General features: G+C 39.0%; 1 protein-coding gene across 1 annotated transcript in view; it reads left to right on the forward strand.

Annotated features, from left to right (window-relative positions):
* Positions 1 to 3,038: 3,038 nt before the first annotated feature.
* Positions 3,039 to 18,738, forward strand: part of LOC118808687 (serine/threonine-protein kinase 4-like) — a 45,771-nt gene continuing 30,071 nt past the window's right edge. The window contains exons 1-6 of the mRNA XM_036571560.1: positions 3,039 to 3,331; positions 8,016 to 8,096; positions 14,546 to 14,674; positions 15,249 to 15,363; positions 17,677 to 17,841; positions 18,139 to 18,306. Of these exons, the coding sequence (XP_036427453.1) occupies positions 3,285 to 3,331; positions 8,016 to 8,096; positions 14,546 to 14,674; positions 15,249 to 15,363; positions 17,677 to 17,841; positions 18,139 to 18,306 (705 nt within the window). The 5' untranslated portion in view covers positions 3,039 to 3,284. The remainder of the gene's footprint in view (positions 3,332 to 8,015; positions 8,097 to 14,545; positions 14,675 to 15,248; positions 15,364 to 17,676; positions 17,842 to 18,138; positions 18,307 to 18,738) is intronic.

Below are 18,738 nucleotides of genomic sequence, written 5' to 3' on the forward strand. Positions count from 1 at the left end.
ATTTTCTGCAGTTATCGGGACTATAAGTACATGTAAACACACTCAGTGTCATCAGGCAGTGAATTCATATCAATTTAATGTAATACCTTTCTGTGAGGGAGCTTTTAGAGGTGGACGTCTGGTTCCTGTCAGTTCTGACTCAGTAAGTTTCTCTAGAACAGAGCGTTTCACACCAAACCACTCTGAATGACCGTTTACATCTTAATCAAAGTGCACAGAAATTTTTAAAAAATTGGTGGAATTCCCCTGTTAGACTCCAGAGTGTTATAGAATCAGCACTAATTAAGGAGAAGAGACTTCAGAATGTTCAGACTGAGTGTTTTTATTTTCCTCATCCTCCTGAACGGCCTGGCTAATAGTTTGCATTGTGTTATTATTGCATTAAGCTACAAAGGGCAGTTTCGCTTTGAAATTGTTGGCACAAACTTCAATCTTGAAAGGTAAAGGTTGGATGGCGTAGTTTATTCGGGCTAAAATCAATCATGTTTTATCTTTTTGCTGCCGCATCTTTTGGCTGAGTATTTCTGACGTCGTACTACATAAAGGACAAAGCTTGGCAGCAGGTGAATAAGAAAGTACGTCGGCTCAGATTCTCATTACAGATTTCTGTGAGGGGGGTAATAAATAAAGACCCCGGTATCTTGTCTGGTGTGCCCGGCTGCCAAAATCCCATTTTGGAATTTGGATCCCTTTTAATCCCTTCAATATCAAGGTGCTCTTTCAAAGTTTTTCTCTTTTGTCAACTTGACTGTACATTTGCGTTCATGTGGAATCTAACGGTGTTGTACACTTAAACATCCAAACCTCTGCTGTGGGGTCACAGTTCATACGGAAAATCTTGCTGTAAACAGTTTTGTATATACAAATAAACAATACTCCTTTAATGATGTTTACTGTTGTTTTTTTAAGCTTACTGTTGACTAATGCATAAATCGTTATAACACTGGACACTGTTAGATTTCAGATGATATTTTGAACGATAGCGTCCAATTTGTGTGTATATACACATACGTGTGTGTGTACATATATATATATATATATATATGTACACACACATGTGTTCTCCCCCTAAATTTTTGTTTTATTTTCCCCTTCTAAAAACACACATTTGGGCTTTTATTATGAATAAAACACTTCCGGTGGTTGTTATGAGAAGTCCGCTGCTATTTTTAGGCAATTTTTTTCTCTTTATCTGTTGCCATATTGGGTGCAAATCCCTCAAGTATGGGATTTGGAAATGAGACTGGGGGAGAAAAGTGTTTATATTTTAACTTTGATTCTGATGCCTGTACTGTATTTTTTTTTTTGAGATGTTAAGGGTTAAACTGTAAAAAAATGTGAGGTAGGATAACGGACTGCAGACTAATCAAATGCTTATTTTAATAACAGGCATATAGAATGTAGTTCATACAGCAAATGCGGCAGTTTGGATTTCTGATGCTTATTGGCTCATGGATGTTACTAAGATTACCAAATCTCACTAACTAAATATTCATTCAGTGGATATTTTGATACTTGGTAGTACTGAGGTCACTCAGTTCGTGCCATAAAAGTATTGAACTTCGATATCCAGCCACATTCAGGATAGTTCATTGTTTAAAAAAGATTTCGAAGATTTGGCCATTGGTACATTTATCTATACACTTGAGGTAATTGAGGCTTATGGAAAGCAGCTGTTACTGTTTTCAGCTACACAACCATGTTTATAGATAATGGTACATCCTTCGGTTTTAGAAACCACATAAGTGGTTTGAGGCAAGTGATGATTTCCGCATGCAGTTAGCATCATGCTAATTGGTGGGGGATAAGCTTTTATTACTTGTTAGCTACATTAGCCTCATGGCTCCAGTGCTAAAACTAAAGAAGCTAATTTCAGACATGACTTGGCTGATTGACTACATTTGGAGTAAGTGGGAAAACTGTAAATCTGATTTTCCAGCAAACATGCTTTGAAAAAGTTGCACAAATCCAGCATTTTGCCTGAATGTAATCTGTCTAATTTTCCTCAGTAGTTTATGAACTCAAAATCTAACATGTTCAGATCAACTTTGAGTCCATTTTATGTGGTCATGCGACCATAATGAGTGTTTGGATCTGAATTATTTGATTTATTTTTTTTTAAATTCATACTTCTGCTCATGAGCATGCTGCTACTGTCATCCAGTGTAAGAGTGTCAACAAAATTAGAAAAATTAAATCGCAGCATCTGACCTGTTTGTGTCTTTTGGACCCACTCGTGTACAGCTGAATGTCGGCCCACCTAAACTTCGCCGTAAAGCCTTGCGCTGCTGTTTGTTTATTTTATTGCTCCTCAACAGCTGCTTTTTGAAAGAACACTTTGCCATAAAGAAAATGCAACGGCATTTTGTTTCCTATGGAGCTGCTGAGGTGAAGTGGTGATTATTTTTAATAAGTTGTTTTTTTACTTACATTTCTCATAACACATAGCCTCAGTATATTACCTTGCGGGCTCGATATATTAATTTGTTGCCACAGTATAGTAAACTGTGGCCTCAATATCGTAAATGGTTGCCACAATATAGCAAATTATGGCCTCAGTGTAGCACACGGTGACCTCAATGTAATAAATAGTGGCCACAATACAGTAAATTGTGGCCTCAGTATAGTAAATTATGGCCTCAATATAGCACACTGTGGTCTGAATATAATAAATAGTGACTGCAATATAGTAAATTGTGGCCGCAATATAGTAAATTATGGCCTCAATATAGTACACTGTGGTCTGAATAGAATAAATAGTGGCTGCAATATAGTAAATTGTGGCCTCAAGATAGTAATTTGTGGCCACGCCTTATTAAAAATAATCACCATGTCATCTTATGGCTCTGTAATATCCCAACACAATGAACTTAATTCTTTTTCTAAGTATAGCACAAATGTCCAAACACTTCTTGGAGACTTTGAAGCTGAATAATCAACAGTAAACCTACAGTACTGGATACGAGCAACCATAATTAGCGAATCTGTACTGATCTGAACAAACTGAATATTGAGGAATCCGTTGGTGGCATCTGGCAACCCTGTTTCTCATTGCGGAACTCGAGGCGGGCGGACCGGGGACTGGTGTGGAAATAGGACATTTCACAAATAATAATGATAAAAGTAAAACTCCCCAGCGTTTAGAAAGCGTTCTGGCTATACATTCAACAGAAAACACCCCAGAAGAACGGAGAATTTGGTCGCCGCCTGCAAGTTTAACCGGCTTGGAGACTGAAGTTGGACTCAAATGTAGCGCATTAGCCGGCGAGCTATCAAAACAAGCCATGATGGAGAAGAAGGAACAGGTACAGCTAAGGAACAACCCTCGCAGGTAAAACCCGCTCGTAATAATTCAGAGGACTAACATGACTAGACAGTAAAGTCGGTCTGGAAAATAACGAGGCTGAAGTTGGATTCCCATTCGCCAGCTTCTTGTTCGAAATTCCCCGTTCCACCTTAAATGGTGCTGCTGTTACGTTCTGGCGCCTCAGGCGTTGTAATGTCACTGCTGCGCTGTTTAAGGTGGAACGGAAAAAATCGAATAAGAAGCTGTTTTCTGCTTAATGTAAAGCTGCTACTAGTAAGCAGATTACTGAGAATTGGGAAAATACATTGTCCGTTTCACTCGTTATTTTTAGAAATTATTTTAGAGAAGAAAAAGAAGAGCACATTTTACGTTACGCCGCCCGAAAGTGCTAAGCTAGCTAACATGCTAACTGCGTAGCTATACACGTAAAAGCAAACACTTCTCATTTTAACGTCTGAAAGGTTGACTAGCAACGGTTTATAACGGCCAAATGTGCATTTTCTGTGTATTTTTGTGTTAAAACCAACAATAATCCACACAAAAACACTCCACTGTGTTTAGCGGGGGGCGTAACGATTCATATTTTCAGCGTCGATACCGATTCGATTCGGTTTTTAAGTATTTCATCTGTTAAAATGTCTTGATTATTAATAGCTTTAATGACTAGCTGTGTGGTAGAAAACTGAAATAAAATAGATTGATGTAATATGTAAACATTAAGGTTCACAACGTAATATTCACAGCCCAGTGCATACGGTCTGTTTGTGGAAACTAAGGTACATTTTAAAAGAAAAAGTTATTTACATACACCAGCCATAACATTAAAACAGCCTCCTTGTTTCTACGCTCATTGTCCATTTTATCAGCTCCACTTACTATATAGGTGCACTTTGTAGTTCTACAGTTACAGACTGTAGTCCATCTGTTTCTCTGCATACTTTGTTACCCTGTTCTTCAGTGGTCAGGACCCCCATGGACCCTCACAGAGCAGGTACTATTTGGGTGGTGCATCATTCTCAGCACTGCAGTGACACTGACGTGGTGGTGGTGTGTTAGTGTGTGTTGGGCTAGTGCGAGTGGATCAGACACAACAGTGCTGCTGGAGTTTTTGAACACTGTGTCCACTCACTGTCCACTCTATTAGACACTCCTACCTTGTCTGTCCACCTTGTAGATGTAAAGTCAGAGACGATAGCTCATCTGCTGCTGCACAGTTTGTGTTGGTCATCCTCTAGTCCTTCATCAGTGGTCACAGAATGCTGCCCACAGGACGCTGTTGGCTGGATATTTTCGGTTCTCAGTCCAGCAGCGACACTGAGGTGTTTAAAAACTTCAGCAGCAGTGCTGTGTCTGATCCACTCAGACCAGCGCAACACACACTAACACACCACCACCACGTCAGTGTTACTGCAATGCTGAGAATGATCCACCACCCAAATAGTACCTGCTCTGTGAGGGTCCATGGGGGTCCTGACCACTGAAGAACAGGGTAACAAAGTACGCAGAGAAACAGATGGACTACAGTCTGTAACTGTAGAACTACAAAGTGAAACTATACGGTCAGTGGAGCTGATCAAATGGACAGTGAATGTAGCAACAAGGAGGTGGTTTTAACGCCATCGCTGAGTGTTCCAGTACGGACTACAGATTATCACTGTAATCTGTATGGATGGTTTAATTTCTACTATGTTCTTTTATCTGTTGTTCTGGACCTGTCTTGGTTAAAGGGGAATTCCACCAAATTTTAAAAACTTCTGCATAATTAATTTTGTAGAATTTAAAAGTCATTCAGAGTGGTTTGATGTAAAATATGCCGTTCTGAAGAAATTGAGTCTGAATATTTCACAGTGGTGGTGAGAGGAACCAGACGTCTGAAGAGTTTAATGCCTCTAAAAGCTCCCTCACAAAACATTATGAACATGTTTCATGATACCAAATACATTGTTTTGTGATAGTTTTGAGATGAGCCTTTGTCCTGAAATTTGTTATTTCAATACCTTACTGGTTGAGGGATGCATGCAGGATGTTGTGAGGCAAAATAATCCGCAAAGAAAACTTGTTTTTCCAGATTTTCCACTATTTTGCCATCATCAACATTCAGTATAAACACTCAGAAGACACGTGTAGGTTCACTGGTGGTTTTGGATAGTAAATAAAATGGCTGTATATAGTGTTCTAGACATAGTGACCCCTGGTTCCTATCACCACCACTGTAAAGAAATCTGAACCATTTCACACCAAACCACTCTAAATGTTTTTGTTTACATCTCAACAAATGAATAAGGCAGAAATTTTGAAAAGGGGTTGATTTCCCCTTTAAGAAGATGTGGAAAAATGAATCAAGAACAGTCCCACCAGGATCTCGCGGGTGCTTGGTTTTGTTGCGGCTCTTCTCAGTATTTATGGGGGTTATTAATTATACTGGGCTTTTTAATAACCTGTTAAAGTCCATTGTTGTAAAGGGGAATCCCACTCATTTTTCAAAATTGCTACATAATCCAGTGGCTGAGATATAAATAGTCATTCAGAGTGGTTTGGTGTGAAATGGTTCAGATTTCTTTACAGCGGTGGTGATAGGAGCCAGAGGTCACCATGACTGCAATACAAATATAGACATTTTATTTACTACACTCTCAGAAATAAAGGTCAATAACTGTCACGGGGGCCCTCAAGGGTCCATCTCAGTACCTTTAGTCAGGGAACATAACTGAACCATAATCCACTGAAACGATATTCTCTAAGCTGTACTGACTCCACACACCCCGTCTCGTCTCCAGGCTTTTATTTTACTGTTCTGTTTTAAAACATTCAGTTATGAAAAGGAACAAATACGAACTTTTCACCTGGAGAAACTTATTTAATTTGAATCAGACCTTAAAACCACTGTTGTACCTTTGAGGGAACATTTACACTGTTTGTACCTTGATGAACGAGAAGTGAACCTGAACAGAACCTGTATTTCTAACAGTGTATCCAAAACCACCAGTGAACCTACACGTGTTTTCTGAGTTTTATATGTGTAATATTGTTATTTAATGATGGTAAAATAATGGAAAATCATACCCACATTTTACTCCAAAGCTAGTGTAAAACAGCGTCTCGGACATCAGACATGTAATAACTTGAAGGAGCTTTTAGAGGTGAACCGCTCAGAATGACCATTAATTATGCAGAAATTGTAAAAAAAAAAAATATGGTGGACTTCCCCTTTAATAGCGAAAGGGAAATACCTATTTATATGATGTATGATGTCACCTAATAATGGAAACAATGGAAAAAAGCTGTTGTAAAACAGCACCTCAAACATCAGACCAGTAATGACTTTCTGTGAGGGAGCTTTTAGAGGTGAACCACTCAGAATGATTTGTTTACATCTTAACCATTTAATTATCAGATTTTCCCCTTTAATAGTGAAGGGGAATTACGTATTGTGTGTAATATTCTATGTATTTGATGTAATATTATTAAGGGAATTGTTAAAAAACAAATAAATGCTTTCATTAGATGTCACCTTTTTAAGTCATCGGCTTACTTGTCAGTTATCGTCGATTGCAGTGATTGGACGGATCTGCAAGTCCTTGCAAATGTTGTGAGGGTTGATTGAATTTGTGTGAAATTCTTGGAGAGACTGCAAGACGCTGTAGTTTGCTTTTGCCTCGTAAGAGACCTGAAACACACAGCAGTTAAGGCTGATGCAGAGATGAGTTCAAACCAGTGCAGCAGCCCCGAGGCTGACGAAGGGGAAAAGGCTTGAAATAAATAAATTAATAAATAAATAAAAATACATTCTCGTCTCTTTTTTCAAAGGTTGAAATCAGGTGGTTGTTTTGATTGATGTTGCATTTTGATTTAACCCTTGTGTGGTGTTCAGGTCTGTGGGGCCCATTTTCAGTGTTTACCAAAAGTAAAAAAGATGTAATTTATTATTATTTCAGCCTCAGATTCTTGGTCTTTGCTCATTTTCTGTGAAGAACATATAAAATAACCCATTTTCAGTGTCTTCACTCTGTTCACCCCCCACACATTTATATTACACGTGTGGTGTTGGGCTGAACCCGCGGGGAGTAACAGTGTGGAGGTGCTGTGTCCTTCACTCTGTTCTCCTCCTACATGGCCTGCTGTTAGTGTGTGTGTGTGGGAGGGTGGACAACATGGACAGGCTGCTGACTGGCTACAGCTGCTAAAGGAGAACCCTACGCTGGACACTTGTGATATTTTAAACATCTGGTATTTTTACATAAATTATTATGGCTATATTGATTTAATAAACAATAATGTGGTGGGTCCACCAGACCACTGAGTAACACACACATCAACACCACACAAGGGTTAACACGTTACACCTCTATAAATAATTGAGTTACCGTACTGCATACGTCAATACTGTTATTGTTGTAAATAATCCTGGTTGTCATCGGATTGATTGTTCTTGTGTGTGAGAGGGAGAAAAAGGGAAGTGAAGAGATAAAGTAGCCAGAGGACTTCAGTACACTGTCGGTTTTTAAACTTTTGCTATTCACTCTTCAGAAGAGTGCTCATTACATATTTATTACCATTGACTACAGTCTGTTTCTGCTGGCCGTGACAGGCTGTGATCTTTCTGTCCTCAGATACATGAATTGCAGTAACAGCCAACAAGAGATGTGGCTGTATTTTATAGGAGCTTCCACAGCTGTGAAATGAATTTCTCTCTCTCTTCTTTTCTCAGACAATTGAAGAAGCTCAGTGAGGACAATTTGACCAAGCAGCCTGAAGAAGTGTTTGATGTATTGGAGAAGCTTGGAGAGGGGTGAGTGGAGGGAGGAGAGTCAGATGGCTCTTATTCTTGTTCAGTGCACAGGTCTTGACGTTTTCTTCTAGAAAGGATTACAACTAGCGAATATTTCTGTTTTTAAAAATCATCGTTGTCCAAAGAAGAACGTGTCTCCAAAGTAGGGCTGGGCGATAAAACGATTACGTTAATTATCGCAATATAACTTTCCTCGATAGAAATATGAGAAATGTTCGATAAATGTTCGATATAATAGACCATTCTCACACTCCCAAGTTCTAGCGGCAGCCCTGGTGGCGTTTTCTGCTTCAAGGAAAGCGACACTACTCTGCTGTCGCCACGAGAGGGCGCACTACTACTGTGATAGAATAGAGAAATCCAGACGTCTGCTAGGTGGTGTTGAATACTATGATATACTCTGACATGGATGTGGTAGGAGTGATGGCAGTAAGGCAGTGTTTTCCAGCTGGTAAAAACAGCTGACCAGAAACTTTCTCCCACTGTCCCATGACTGATTTGTAAAATGTTCCACTGTTTGGTGAGTGAGTGTGATGTTCTGACCATAAAGGATAGTTTAAAACAGCAACTGACCACTCAGGAGCGAAAATCAGCCTTCAAACTGGAAAGAAATAATGATTTGACGAGAGGTATCGATACATCTCTTTAAATCGAGGTATGTATCAATATCGACTGATATTAATTTTTTTATTGTGATAACATTTTTGGCCATATCGCCCAGCCCTACTCCAAAATAGTAACTTTACAGGAGAGGGCAAAAACGAAAAATTTTTTCAAATCAGTTTTGGTGCATTTTTATTGGTCCATTCCTCTTGAAATTTTCACACAATGTAAATAATACCTGCTTTGCTCAAATGATGTAGAAAAGTGAAAATAGAAAAAAATGGAGATACATGTTTCTCTTTGGACAGCGACGATATTGGAAGATTAAGAAAAGCTCAGACTTATTTTTCACTTTAATGATCGCATGAAACAACTGATTGTTTTTTGTCATCACTGTTATCATTATCAGTATAAATAATCATTAACGATCATTGTTATTACTTGTTTTTTTATGTAGAAATTTATAAACTGTAGTAATTTAGCCTTTTATTTGTTTTTAATTAAACTTATCTGAAATACTGCAAGGTAATAAAAACATATAATAAGCAGAAATGTTAATAAAAAACATAAAATACTCATCCACCTGATCCCGTCCAGTCTGACCAAGTTTAATGCCTTCATGATCAGTCAGTTATTCCAACGTTTTTGAATGTTGTAATTGTTGAATTTATCGACTTTTTACAAGTATTCATTGCAGTCCTTTCGGTATAGATCATTATGGACCCCTTCGGATTGCTGGCAACACACAAAGGCAGTAAATCCTATCTTGCTACATTATTTGATCCACTGGGATAAAATAACTGACTTATGTTATCGTGAAACGTGATTGTCGATGCTCAAATTCCATTCATAGTGTCACCGCATGTCATTAGAGTAGCCTAGAAATTGAGACTGCTCGTATGCCAACCAAAAGACAAGGGCATACGTGCATGATATCGGTTACAAGATCTGCCCCGTAAATAGCTTGTGGCTCACAATGAAGTCTGTATTTCTGCAGCAGTTTTATTTTGTTTGTAAGACCTGATTTACTCTGTGTAAAGCCTATCAGTGAAGACAGAGGCTGTCACTGGAAGCCAAAAATCTGTTTTTATCTCAGGTCGACCATTTCTTAAAGATAAAACTCTTCTGTTGGACTACTTTAAAGTGCGACCATTGCTGACGCAGGCATTCAATTATGCACACGCGGCTTATAATCTGCACGGAAAAGCATTGACTACTAGAGTGGGGTGCTTTGGAGCAGCTACACATGAGCCTAAGGTCCCAGTGGAGCCCCTTCCAGTATCTTTGGGATGATTTAGAGTGATGTTTGTGACCCAGAACTAAAGATCTTACATCAATTCTATGCTTGAATGATAATGTACAGTACTGTGCGTAAGTCAGAGACCACCATTTGGGGGGGGGTGTCACAGAAGCCTCAACAACTACATATAATATTAGATTTTTCAATATTTAGTTTGTCACTGTTTACCTTTATTCCAGCCTCCATTCTTTTCAGGAGACTCACTTTCAGTTCCTCAAAGAATCTGCAGACACACCTCCAAAGTTCAGTCTTAGAAGCTGGTTGATCATTTTCTGAAGTAATCAAACACATTCAGTGGTGTTGAGGTCTGGACTCTGGGGCGGTCAGTCCATTGTTCAGCTTCTTTGTTTGATGTGTCCGTCTCCTTTTCTCAGTGAGGTTCTTCTTGACCGCTACACATCCTTTCAGACCCACAGCGCTGAGTCGTCTTCTCGCAGTGGAAGGATGGACAGAAACACCTGTGGATGTTTTCAGATCTGAAGCAGCTTGATTTTCTCCTCTCTCTCAGAGATGAAAGCTTTAAGTGCTGTTTATCTGATGGGGGCAGTTTTGGGGTCTATCAGGTCTTCCAGGTGGTTGTTAGGAGCCTCAATTTCTCTGTAGCTTTTAATAATTTTTTGCTTATTTTTCTTTGAATTTCTCCATCTTTAGGCAAGTGGATTAATTTAATATCTAATCTCTTCAGAAATATCTCCTGAAAAATAAGTAACTTCTACTTAATGGCAATTTTAAGTGGAAATTAAATACTGCAGCTCATGGCAGAACGTGAAAGAGCCTTACCCTACATCTTGCATTTTCCCTAATGGTAAAAAAATTACTATATAATTGCCATCTGGACTTCATTGTGATATTACTTAATAAATTATAATGATCTCAGAAGAGTAGAGGCTGTTACTGCAGCAAAGGGGGACAAACTCCCTATTAATACCCTTCATTTTAGAGGAAACGCTGGATGGGCAGGTGTCTACAAACTTTTGGACATGTAGTAAGTATGTATTCAGTGAGCATGTGCTACTTGGTCACCAACCAACCAGGCTGACCACGTCAGATGTTGAGTAACAGGAAATGAAGTAGCAGATTCTGTGACGTGTGAAAGTGTTGCTTTATCTGCTCAGCATTGTGAAAACAGCTTTAACTGTTAAGAATTTTTATTTGAAATTAAATTGAATTTCCTTGAATTCAGAGTTTTATGCATTTATTTATTTATTTAGTTTATCCTCTGCGCTCTGTCACTGGGACAAAGTCGTGATGTCTTTTTGGAAGCGTTAGAGCTTTCTTACTCGCTTTGTCATGGAGGGCCACAGCACTGCGCAGTAGGGCTGCAACTAATGATTATTTTCATTGTCGATTAATCTGTCGATTAATTTCTCGATTAATCGATTAGTTGTTTGGTCTATAAACTGTCAAAAAAAGGTGAAAAATGTCGATCATTGTTTCCCAAAGCCCAAGATGATGTCCTCACATGTGTTTTCTTGTCCACACCCCAAACATATTCAGTTTGGTGTCACAGAGGAGTAAAGAAACCAGAAAATATTCAAGTGTAAGAAGCAGGAATCAGAGAATTTTTCCTTTTTTTTTTCTTAAAAATTTACTCAAACTGATTAATCAACTTCCAAAATAGTTGCCGATTAATTCAATAGTCGCCAACTAATCGATTAATTGTTGCAGTTCTGTTGTGCGGGTTCTTCCTTTTTATTATCCAGTTTATTTGATTTGCCTCATGAATAGATTTATGTCTGAATCGTGTTTTTAGGCAGAAAAAAATATTAAGCTAAGCTAAGCTAAGGTTAGGGCCTGAACATTTAACGAGCCTAAAAATTCAGATATCCAGAAATATCAGCCGATAAAGTTGTATATTTAGATTTTGTACTCTTATAGTTTTAGTTACCCAGTACTTTACGACATCTGATGACAGGTGGCAGTTGGCACATTTCTTTTTTATGCATATGAGTAGTCTTACGTTTACATTTTACATTTACAGCATTTAGCAGAAGCTCTTATCCAGAGCGACTTACAGAAAGTGCTTTGTTGTCAACTCAGAGAAAGTATCTTTGCTAGTTACCAATAGGTTAGAGAGAAAGCCAGTCCTGAGCTCAGATACTCATAGAAACAAAAGCCCATGTTGATACCTAGAGAGAAGAAACAGAGTTAAACACAGTGCAGTGCAGTACATTACAATGAATACTAAACTCAGTGCTCACTTAAGTGCTGCGTTTGAAGACCATGAGAGACTCTGCTGTTCGGACAGCCAGTGGGAGTTCGTTCCACCACCTGGACTCCAGGACAGAGAAACGTCTTGATGCTCGTCTCTCACGTGTCTTAAAGGATGGTGGGTCAAGCCGAGCTGTACTTGAAGCTCGAAGGGCTCAGAATTACACCGAGACTTCTTGCCTCTTCAGACGGAACAATCAGAGAGTTCCCGAATGAGACGGAAGATCATGACAATGACCTGTAGTTGCAGGGATGAATAGCAGTCTTGCAAGGATTGAGCTTCAGGTGGTGAACTGCCATCCATGCAGAGAGGTCAGTCAGACATGCCGAGATGCGACAGGAAGCCTGGGTATCAGAAGGTGGGAAGGAAAGCATTAGTCTTGCATTAGGTCGACACTCACAGTGCATCCTATGGGGTGGTGTGGGCAAACTTACTGTTTAGCTGGGCTGGAGGGGAAGACGTTGCCCTGGACAGATAAAAAATCCTTGGCAAAAAGAAAAATTTAGCCACAGAAGTAACACTACATGTTTTTATTGGAAAATAAAGTGCTGCATCATTCAAAAGCCAGTGGAAATCTCTTAGTCCCTGCAGGTTAAATCAGTATATGAACTGATGCTAGAGCTAACAGTGTAATGTAACGGCGTCTTCTACACCAGGTAAATCACTTTCTTCTTGGTGGATGTGTTGGCTTATTGAGTTAACATTAAAAACAGAGAAATATGTATGAAGCTGGTGTAGTTAGCCTAGCTGCACAGTTTCTGTTGTGTCATGGCAATTGCTCAGGTTAGCTTGTTCACCTTAAGGCACAGTTTTTGTAGGAGTAAAGCAAAATAACGTAAGTCTTAAAACACTAAACCATGTTGCCAGTTTATTTGAGTCATCTTGCTTGAACCTACACTTATGAACTATTTTGTCTGATACACATACGAGTCGTTGACACGTTGTAATTGTTGACTGGAATACTCAATAATAACATGCAGTAAACTGTTGCACAGTGTCAACTTTTAATGTTTACAGTTCTACATATGAGCCTTTTGACAGAGGCAGCTATTTTTGTTACACCTCCAAGATGTCACCAGTTATCACTGGTAGTTTGCACAGATACTGATAAAATTGCAGGTTCTCAGTATCGGTTTGACATTATTGGCCAAACAATATATTGGTCAGGCTGTAACGTTGCAAAACTTGCAGGGATTACAGAGTTTTCGAAGTGGGAAATATGGCCTAGACGTCCAGAAATCTACGTCTACTCGAGCAGCAGTGAGTGCGTTTACATGCACTTAATAATCCGATAACTCGTTGTTTTTTTAACCCCTCTAACTCTGTGGAACCACCAGTGGTTCCAAAACGCACTTCAGCATATTCTTTACTTCATAACTTATATATTTCATGGGCTGCATTCAAAAGGTGGGGGTCATATGAGAGCAAGAACTGTCTTCATTCCAGTCAAATAGATGGATAATGTAATTTTAAAACTTTACAATAAAAAAAGCTGAACTCACAATTTTTTTTCTGCTGAAAGTCGACCCATTTTTCCTCAAATCTGAACTATAAACTGGATCTCAGATGGCGTCTCTTCAGTAAAATGCACTGTAAAAAAATATTTTTATAAAAAAATACAAAGAGCGTCTAAGATTTTTGGCTTTCAGCAGTAAATTGTAAGCATATGGCATTATGTTTATAATCATAAAACACTTTTTGTTAATTTGAGGGGAATTTTCAGGAAAAAAAACACCAACACTTCACATTTATTTCATGCAGTTACTGAATAATTTACCTTAAGATTTGGGCATGTAAATTCAGATGGAAAAAAACAAAATATACCCTGGGGAATAAGAGTTAAAACGTGCCACTTTACCTGAATATATGAACGTACATCTTCATCTGTAAGATGAGGAACATTGTAATCTTTCATTTCGTCAGGCATGTAGTTGGTTTCTGCGTCACTCCAAAGATGTTTTGTTGCGTCTCACGGGTGCGTGTTAAATGCTGCTCACTTATTTCCGGTACCGCAGTCTGTTTTCACACATGCGCAGACTGAGAGATTCAAAAGAAATCAGAGTAAGAGTTTACATTCACTGAGAAATCTGATTACTGACCTAAAATCCAGCTCTCCTTATCGGATTTCTTAGTCAGCTTTCTAGACCTTACAGTGATCTAAGAAATCGGAGTATGCTGTTTACATGACCGTTTGAGTAAACAGATAACTGCAGAAATTATGATTGGATTTTTGAGCTCATATAAATGCACTCAGTGTTTTAGGCTGCTGTTTTGTTTGCTTCGCTCCCAGAGGACAATTACCGATGTACTGCAATGTGCCTGTGCCCTTTGCAGGTCTTATGGCAGCGTGTTCAAGGCACATCTTAAAGAGACGGGGGAGATTGTGGCCATTAAACAGGTTCCTGTGGAGTCAGACCTGCAAGAGATCATTAAAGAGATCTCCATTATGCAGCAGTGCAACAGGTTTGTTCACAAACACTCTCTCACATGTCTGTCTCTCCATTGTTCAGTGACATTTAGTGAGGATTGCTCATTCATTCATATTTTATTGTGGCATGCAGTTTAGTTTTCTGTGATCATTAAAAACAGCATCGCTATCAGCATCACTCTCGATGACTCTCTGTTCTTGGCCTGGTTTGCCCTATAGCTTTTGCAAATGTCATGTACAGTTGATTGAGTTCAGATTTAGAATCAGAATCAAGCTTTATTGGCCAGGTATGCTCACACATACAAGTAATTTGGTTTTGGTTACAGGAGCTCATAGTGCACAGTATCAGACAAACATTTACATGTAGTGAATAAAATAAATATAAAATAAAATACGATAAAAAATAAAATAAAACATGCGTTCCTACCATCACTCACTCATACACACAGACACACAGTCATACCTGTAACCTTTACATCGTGCCAAGTTAATGCATCGTTGCCTATCCTATTATTTGTATTAACTTCTTTCTTGCATTTTTGTTTTCTGTGCAGTGATAATTCACTAGATTTGCAGTGTTTCACAGTTTTCCATTACTGTTTCCTGCAGCCCCCATGTTGTGAGGTACTATGGCAGTTACTTTAAGAACAGCGATCTGTGGATCGTAATGGAGTACTGCGGGGCTGGCTCTGTGTCCGACATTATCAGACAGCGCAACAAGACGGTGAGTGAAATACCCCATATTATAAAATCGTGTGGCTTCAGAGTTTTCAGAAACAACCCATTTTGCTCATTTTCTGTGCTGAATTATGTATTTATCATGCTGGAAAAAGAAGATTTAAGGTGCAGTGTGTAAGATTTAGTGGCATCTAGTGGTGAGGTTGCAACCAACTGAATACCCCTTCCTCGCCCCTCATTTTCCAAACATGTAGTAAAACTTACAGTGGCCGTCAGGTAGATTGGTATGCTAAATTACCTGTCCAGCAGAAAACAGTGCGACATGGAAGTTAAGGCTAGGTTCACACAGCAGGTAAAAGTGGCCCAAATATGATTTTCACCAAATCCGTTTTTTTTTTGTTTGGCTGATCACATTATCTTTTAAATGTGATCTGTATGCAACATCAGTCTGAACAGATCAGCTCCTAAACTGACCCGCATGCAGAAAAGAACATTGCGTCAAGCTGCTTCACGGCTCATCCAGAGGGAAACGATTATGACTATGAACGAACGCCAGTCGCTCCCGGAGGATCAGCTTCATCTTCACCAGCATCACAGGAGCCATCATGAAGCTTCTCTGACTGACAGCTGGGCTCATCACCCAGAATGTGTTCGAGCTGTAAAAAGGGCGCGGTCACTTCTTTGGTTCGCGTCCTCGGATTCTTTAAACTTTGCTTTCAGACTTTTAACTGTTCTTTGACCCTGCAGCCTCGTTCTCCTACGGCCGCGTTCGGCTGTTTCTTTCCCCACCCCAAATGTTTATTGGGTCTCTGCTGCGCGAAATTACGACGAATGTCGAGTTGGATTGACGTAAAAGCCACGTGAATTCCTATCTGGCTGTTGAGACGATTTACATTAGGGGTGCAACGATTATTCGACTTCATTCGGTTCATTGGATAAAGAAGATTAATCTTGGTAAAATACGCCGCGTCCCAAACCGCATACTAGCTCACTAACTAGTGTGTAAAAACAGCACATATACCATTAGAACTGCACTCATTAGTGTAGTGTGTGAAGTGCAGAAGTGTGTGGTTTGGGACGCAGCGATAGTTGTGCTAGCGACCTAGTCAGCTAATGTTAATGTTAAATTCCATCCTACTTCATGTTCTGAGCCGAGCTGTAACATTTGTAAATGCAGGTTCTCTGGTATCGTTAATGGAGCTGGAACTGAGAAGCAAGTAACTATTACTCACAGCGACACAGGAACACAGAAATACTGACTTTCCTCCGTTTCACTTTAGACCTGTGATTGTAAAATTTAGTTGCAGCAAATGTAGACAGACCACAGACTGCACTGTTAAATTTTTAACATTTAAATTTTATTTTATTTTTTTTATTTACTTGATTAAAGGAAAACTGATTTAGTTTTATTATATTTCATTGCTGCTACTTTACACATCCTTGGGTATACATTTTTTTTTTACAGAAAAATACATTGGAGTTTTACTTTTTTGTCTTTTGTATTAGCAGGAAAGTTCATTAATACAGTGAATTCTTGAATGTTATTCATCTTTGTTGTCTTCATTGTTAGTTAGCAAATGCATAGAACAACCTCAAGCTAAATTTAAAAACTAATAGCTACATAAAAGTGGTTTAGTAATGTAGTGATTCATAATCTGAATAATCGATTATTCGTTTCAGTAATCGATCGACTATTCGACTATCAGGTTAGTCGTTTGTTGCAGCCCTGATTTACATTAAGGTATGCAGGGCATATTCACTGTACAAACCAGGGAACTATGAGGGCAAAAAAACAAACAAAAAAAACAAAATAATCATTCATTAATCGTAATTGAAGTAAAATATTAAATTAATCGTGATATTGATTTGAGTTCATATAGCCCAGCACTGCAGTCAGGCCATATATGTTTGTGACCTTGGGCTAATAAGATGGTAAAAGTAAGTATACAGACTGCATTATGTTATAATGTCGTGTCTGTTACATTAGGCTGTGTTTTTTTTATTCAGAAAAGCCTAAAGTCTTGTTTATATAATTCGCAGTGATGTGTTTGATGTTTTTTATGGCTCGTGTCTAATTTATGGGTTTGTCAGTTAACGATTAATCGCTGAGTAATAAGGGTCGGTTATCGGTCAGAAGAATCTGCCATAATTCACATTTCAAATACCCAGCCGAACCTGTGCCCCCCCCTATTATTTATTTCATAATACATCATCAGTAACACACAGTAGGTTTACAGCTGGTCAAAATAGTGAGCTTCTTACATGAGCCTGTGATTAAGTGTTCTTTCAGTTCATGAAAATAAAAGTACATTTTGAAAATGCCGTCATCACCTTTTGTGTGTTTTTGTGTGTTTTACAGTTAGGGGAGGACGCAATAGCTGCCATCCTGCAGTCCACTCTGAAAGGGCTGGAGTACCTGCACTTCATGAGGAAGATTCATAGAGACATCAAAGCTGGGAACATTTTGCTGAACTCGGAGGGACAGGCCAAACTGGCTGATTTTGGTGTTGCAGGACAGTTAACTGTAAGAACATTAAGCTGATATACAGTGATTACTGTTGATAAGAAAAGTTTCTTTATTGAAGTTTCTTCACTTTCTGAAGTTTTAGAGATGTGGGCAAAACTCTGAGGTCAGCCTTAGCAGAAAGCGGTTATATGAAGTAGTAGGTGCAGCTGAATTGAAGCGTATAGTCCTGAAGTGATTTAATTGTTGGAACACAAATTAAGTTTTGCTCAAATCAAGGAAGTTATGTGTGGCAGATAAAGCAGTTTAGAGACAGCCCCAACATGAATGATGTCTTTCTTCCTCTCCTCCTGACAGGACACAATGGCGAAACGAAACACGGTGATTGGAACGCCGTTCTGGATGGCTCCAGAGGTTATTCAGGAGATAGGTTATAACTGTGTAGCAGATATCTGGTCTCTGGGCATCACCGCTATAGAGATGGCTGAAGGGAAGCCTCCATATGCAGACATACACCCTATGAGGGTAAGACTGTGCTCTTAAATCTTGTCCTTGGTATAAACCCCACGTGTCAAACCCAAGGCCTGCAGGCCAAGTCAGGCCTGTGGCACAATCCTATTCGACCCGCAAAATTATTTTAATTTTCTAATAAATTTTCGAATAATATTAGCCTGTTTGTCCATGAACTGCACTACAGTTCTCCGCATTCACCGCAACGTAATGTGTGCTCCCACCTCCTCCCCAACAACAATCTATGGGACAGCACCACATAAACAGAACAAACAAACAAATGATGCAAGGTGTCTAGTTCAAACGAATGAGCAGTTTTGAAAAACCTTCTGTACACTGGGGGCATTTAAAGAGGTTTAACAGTGATCTGCAGCTAATGTAGTCTATTGTTTTATATAAATCACTTTGTTTTTATTTAAAAGTATTTTTGAATCGTTCAAGTATTTA

Source organism: Colossoma macropomum, unplaced genomic scaffold (genome assembly GCF_904425465.1).
Source record: "Colossoma macropomum unplaced genomic scaffold, Colossoma_macropomum, whole genome shotgun sequence".
Taxonomy (NCBI): domain Eukaryota; kingdom Metazoa; phylum Chordata; class Actinopteri; order Characiformes; family Serrasalmidae; genus Colossoma; species Colossoma macropomum.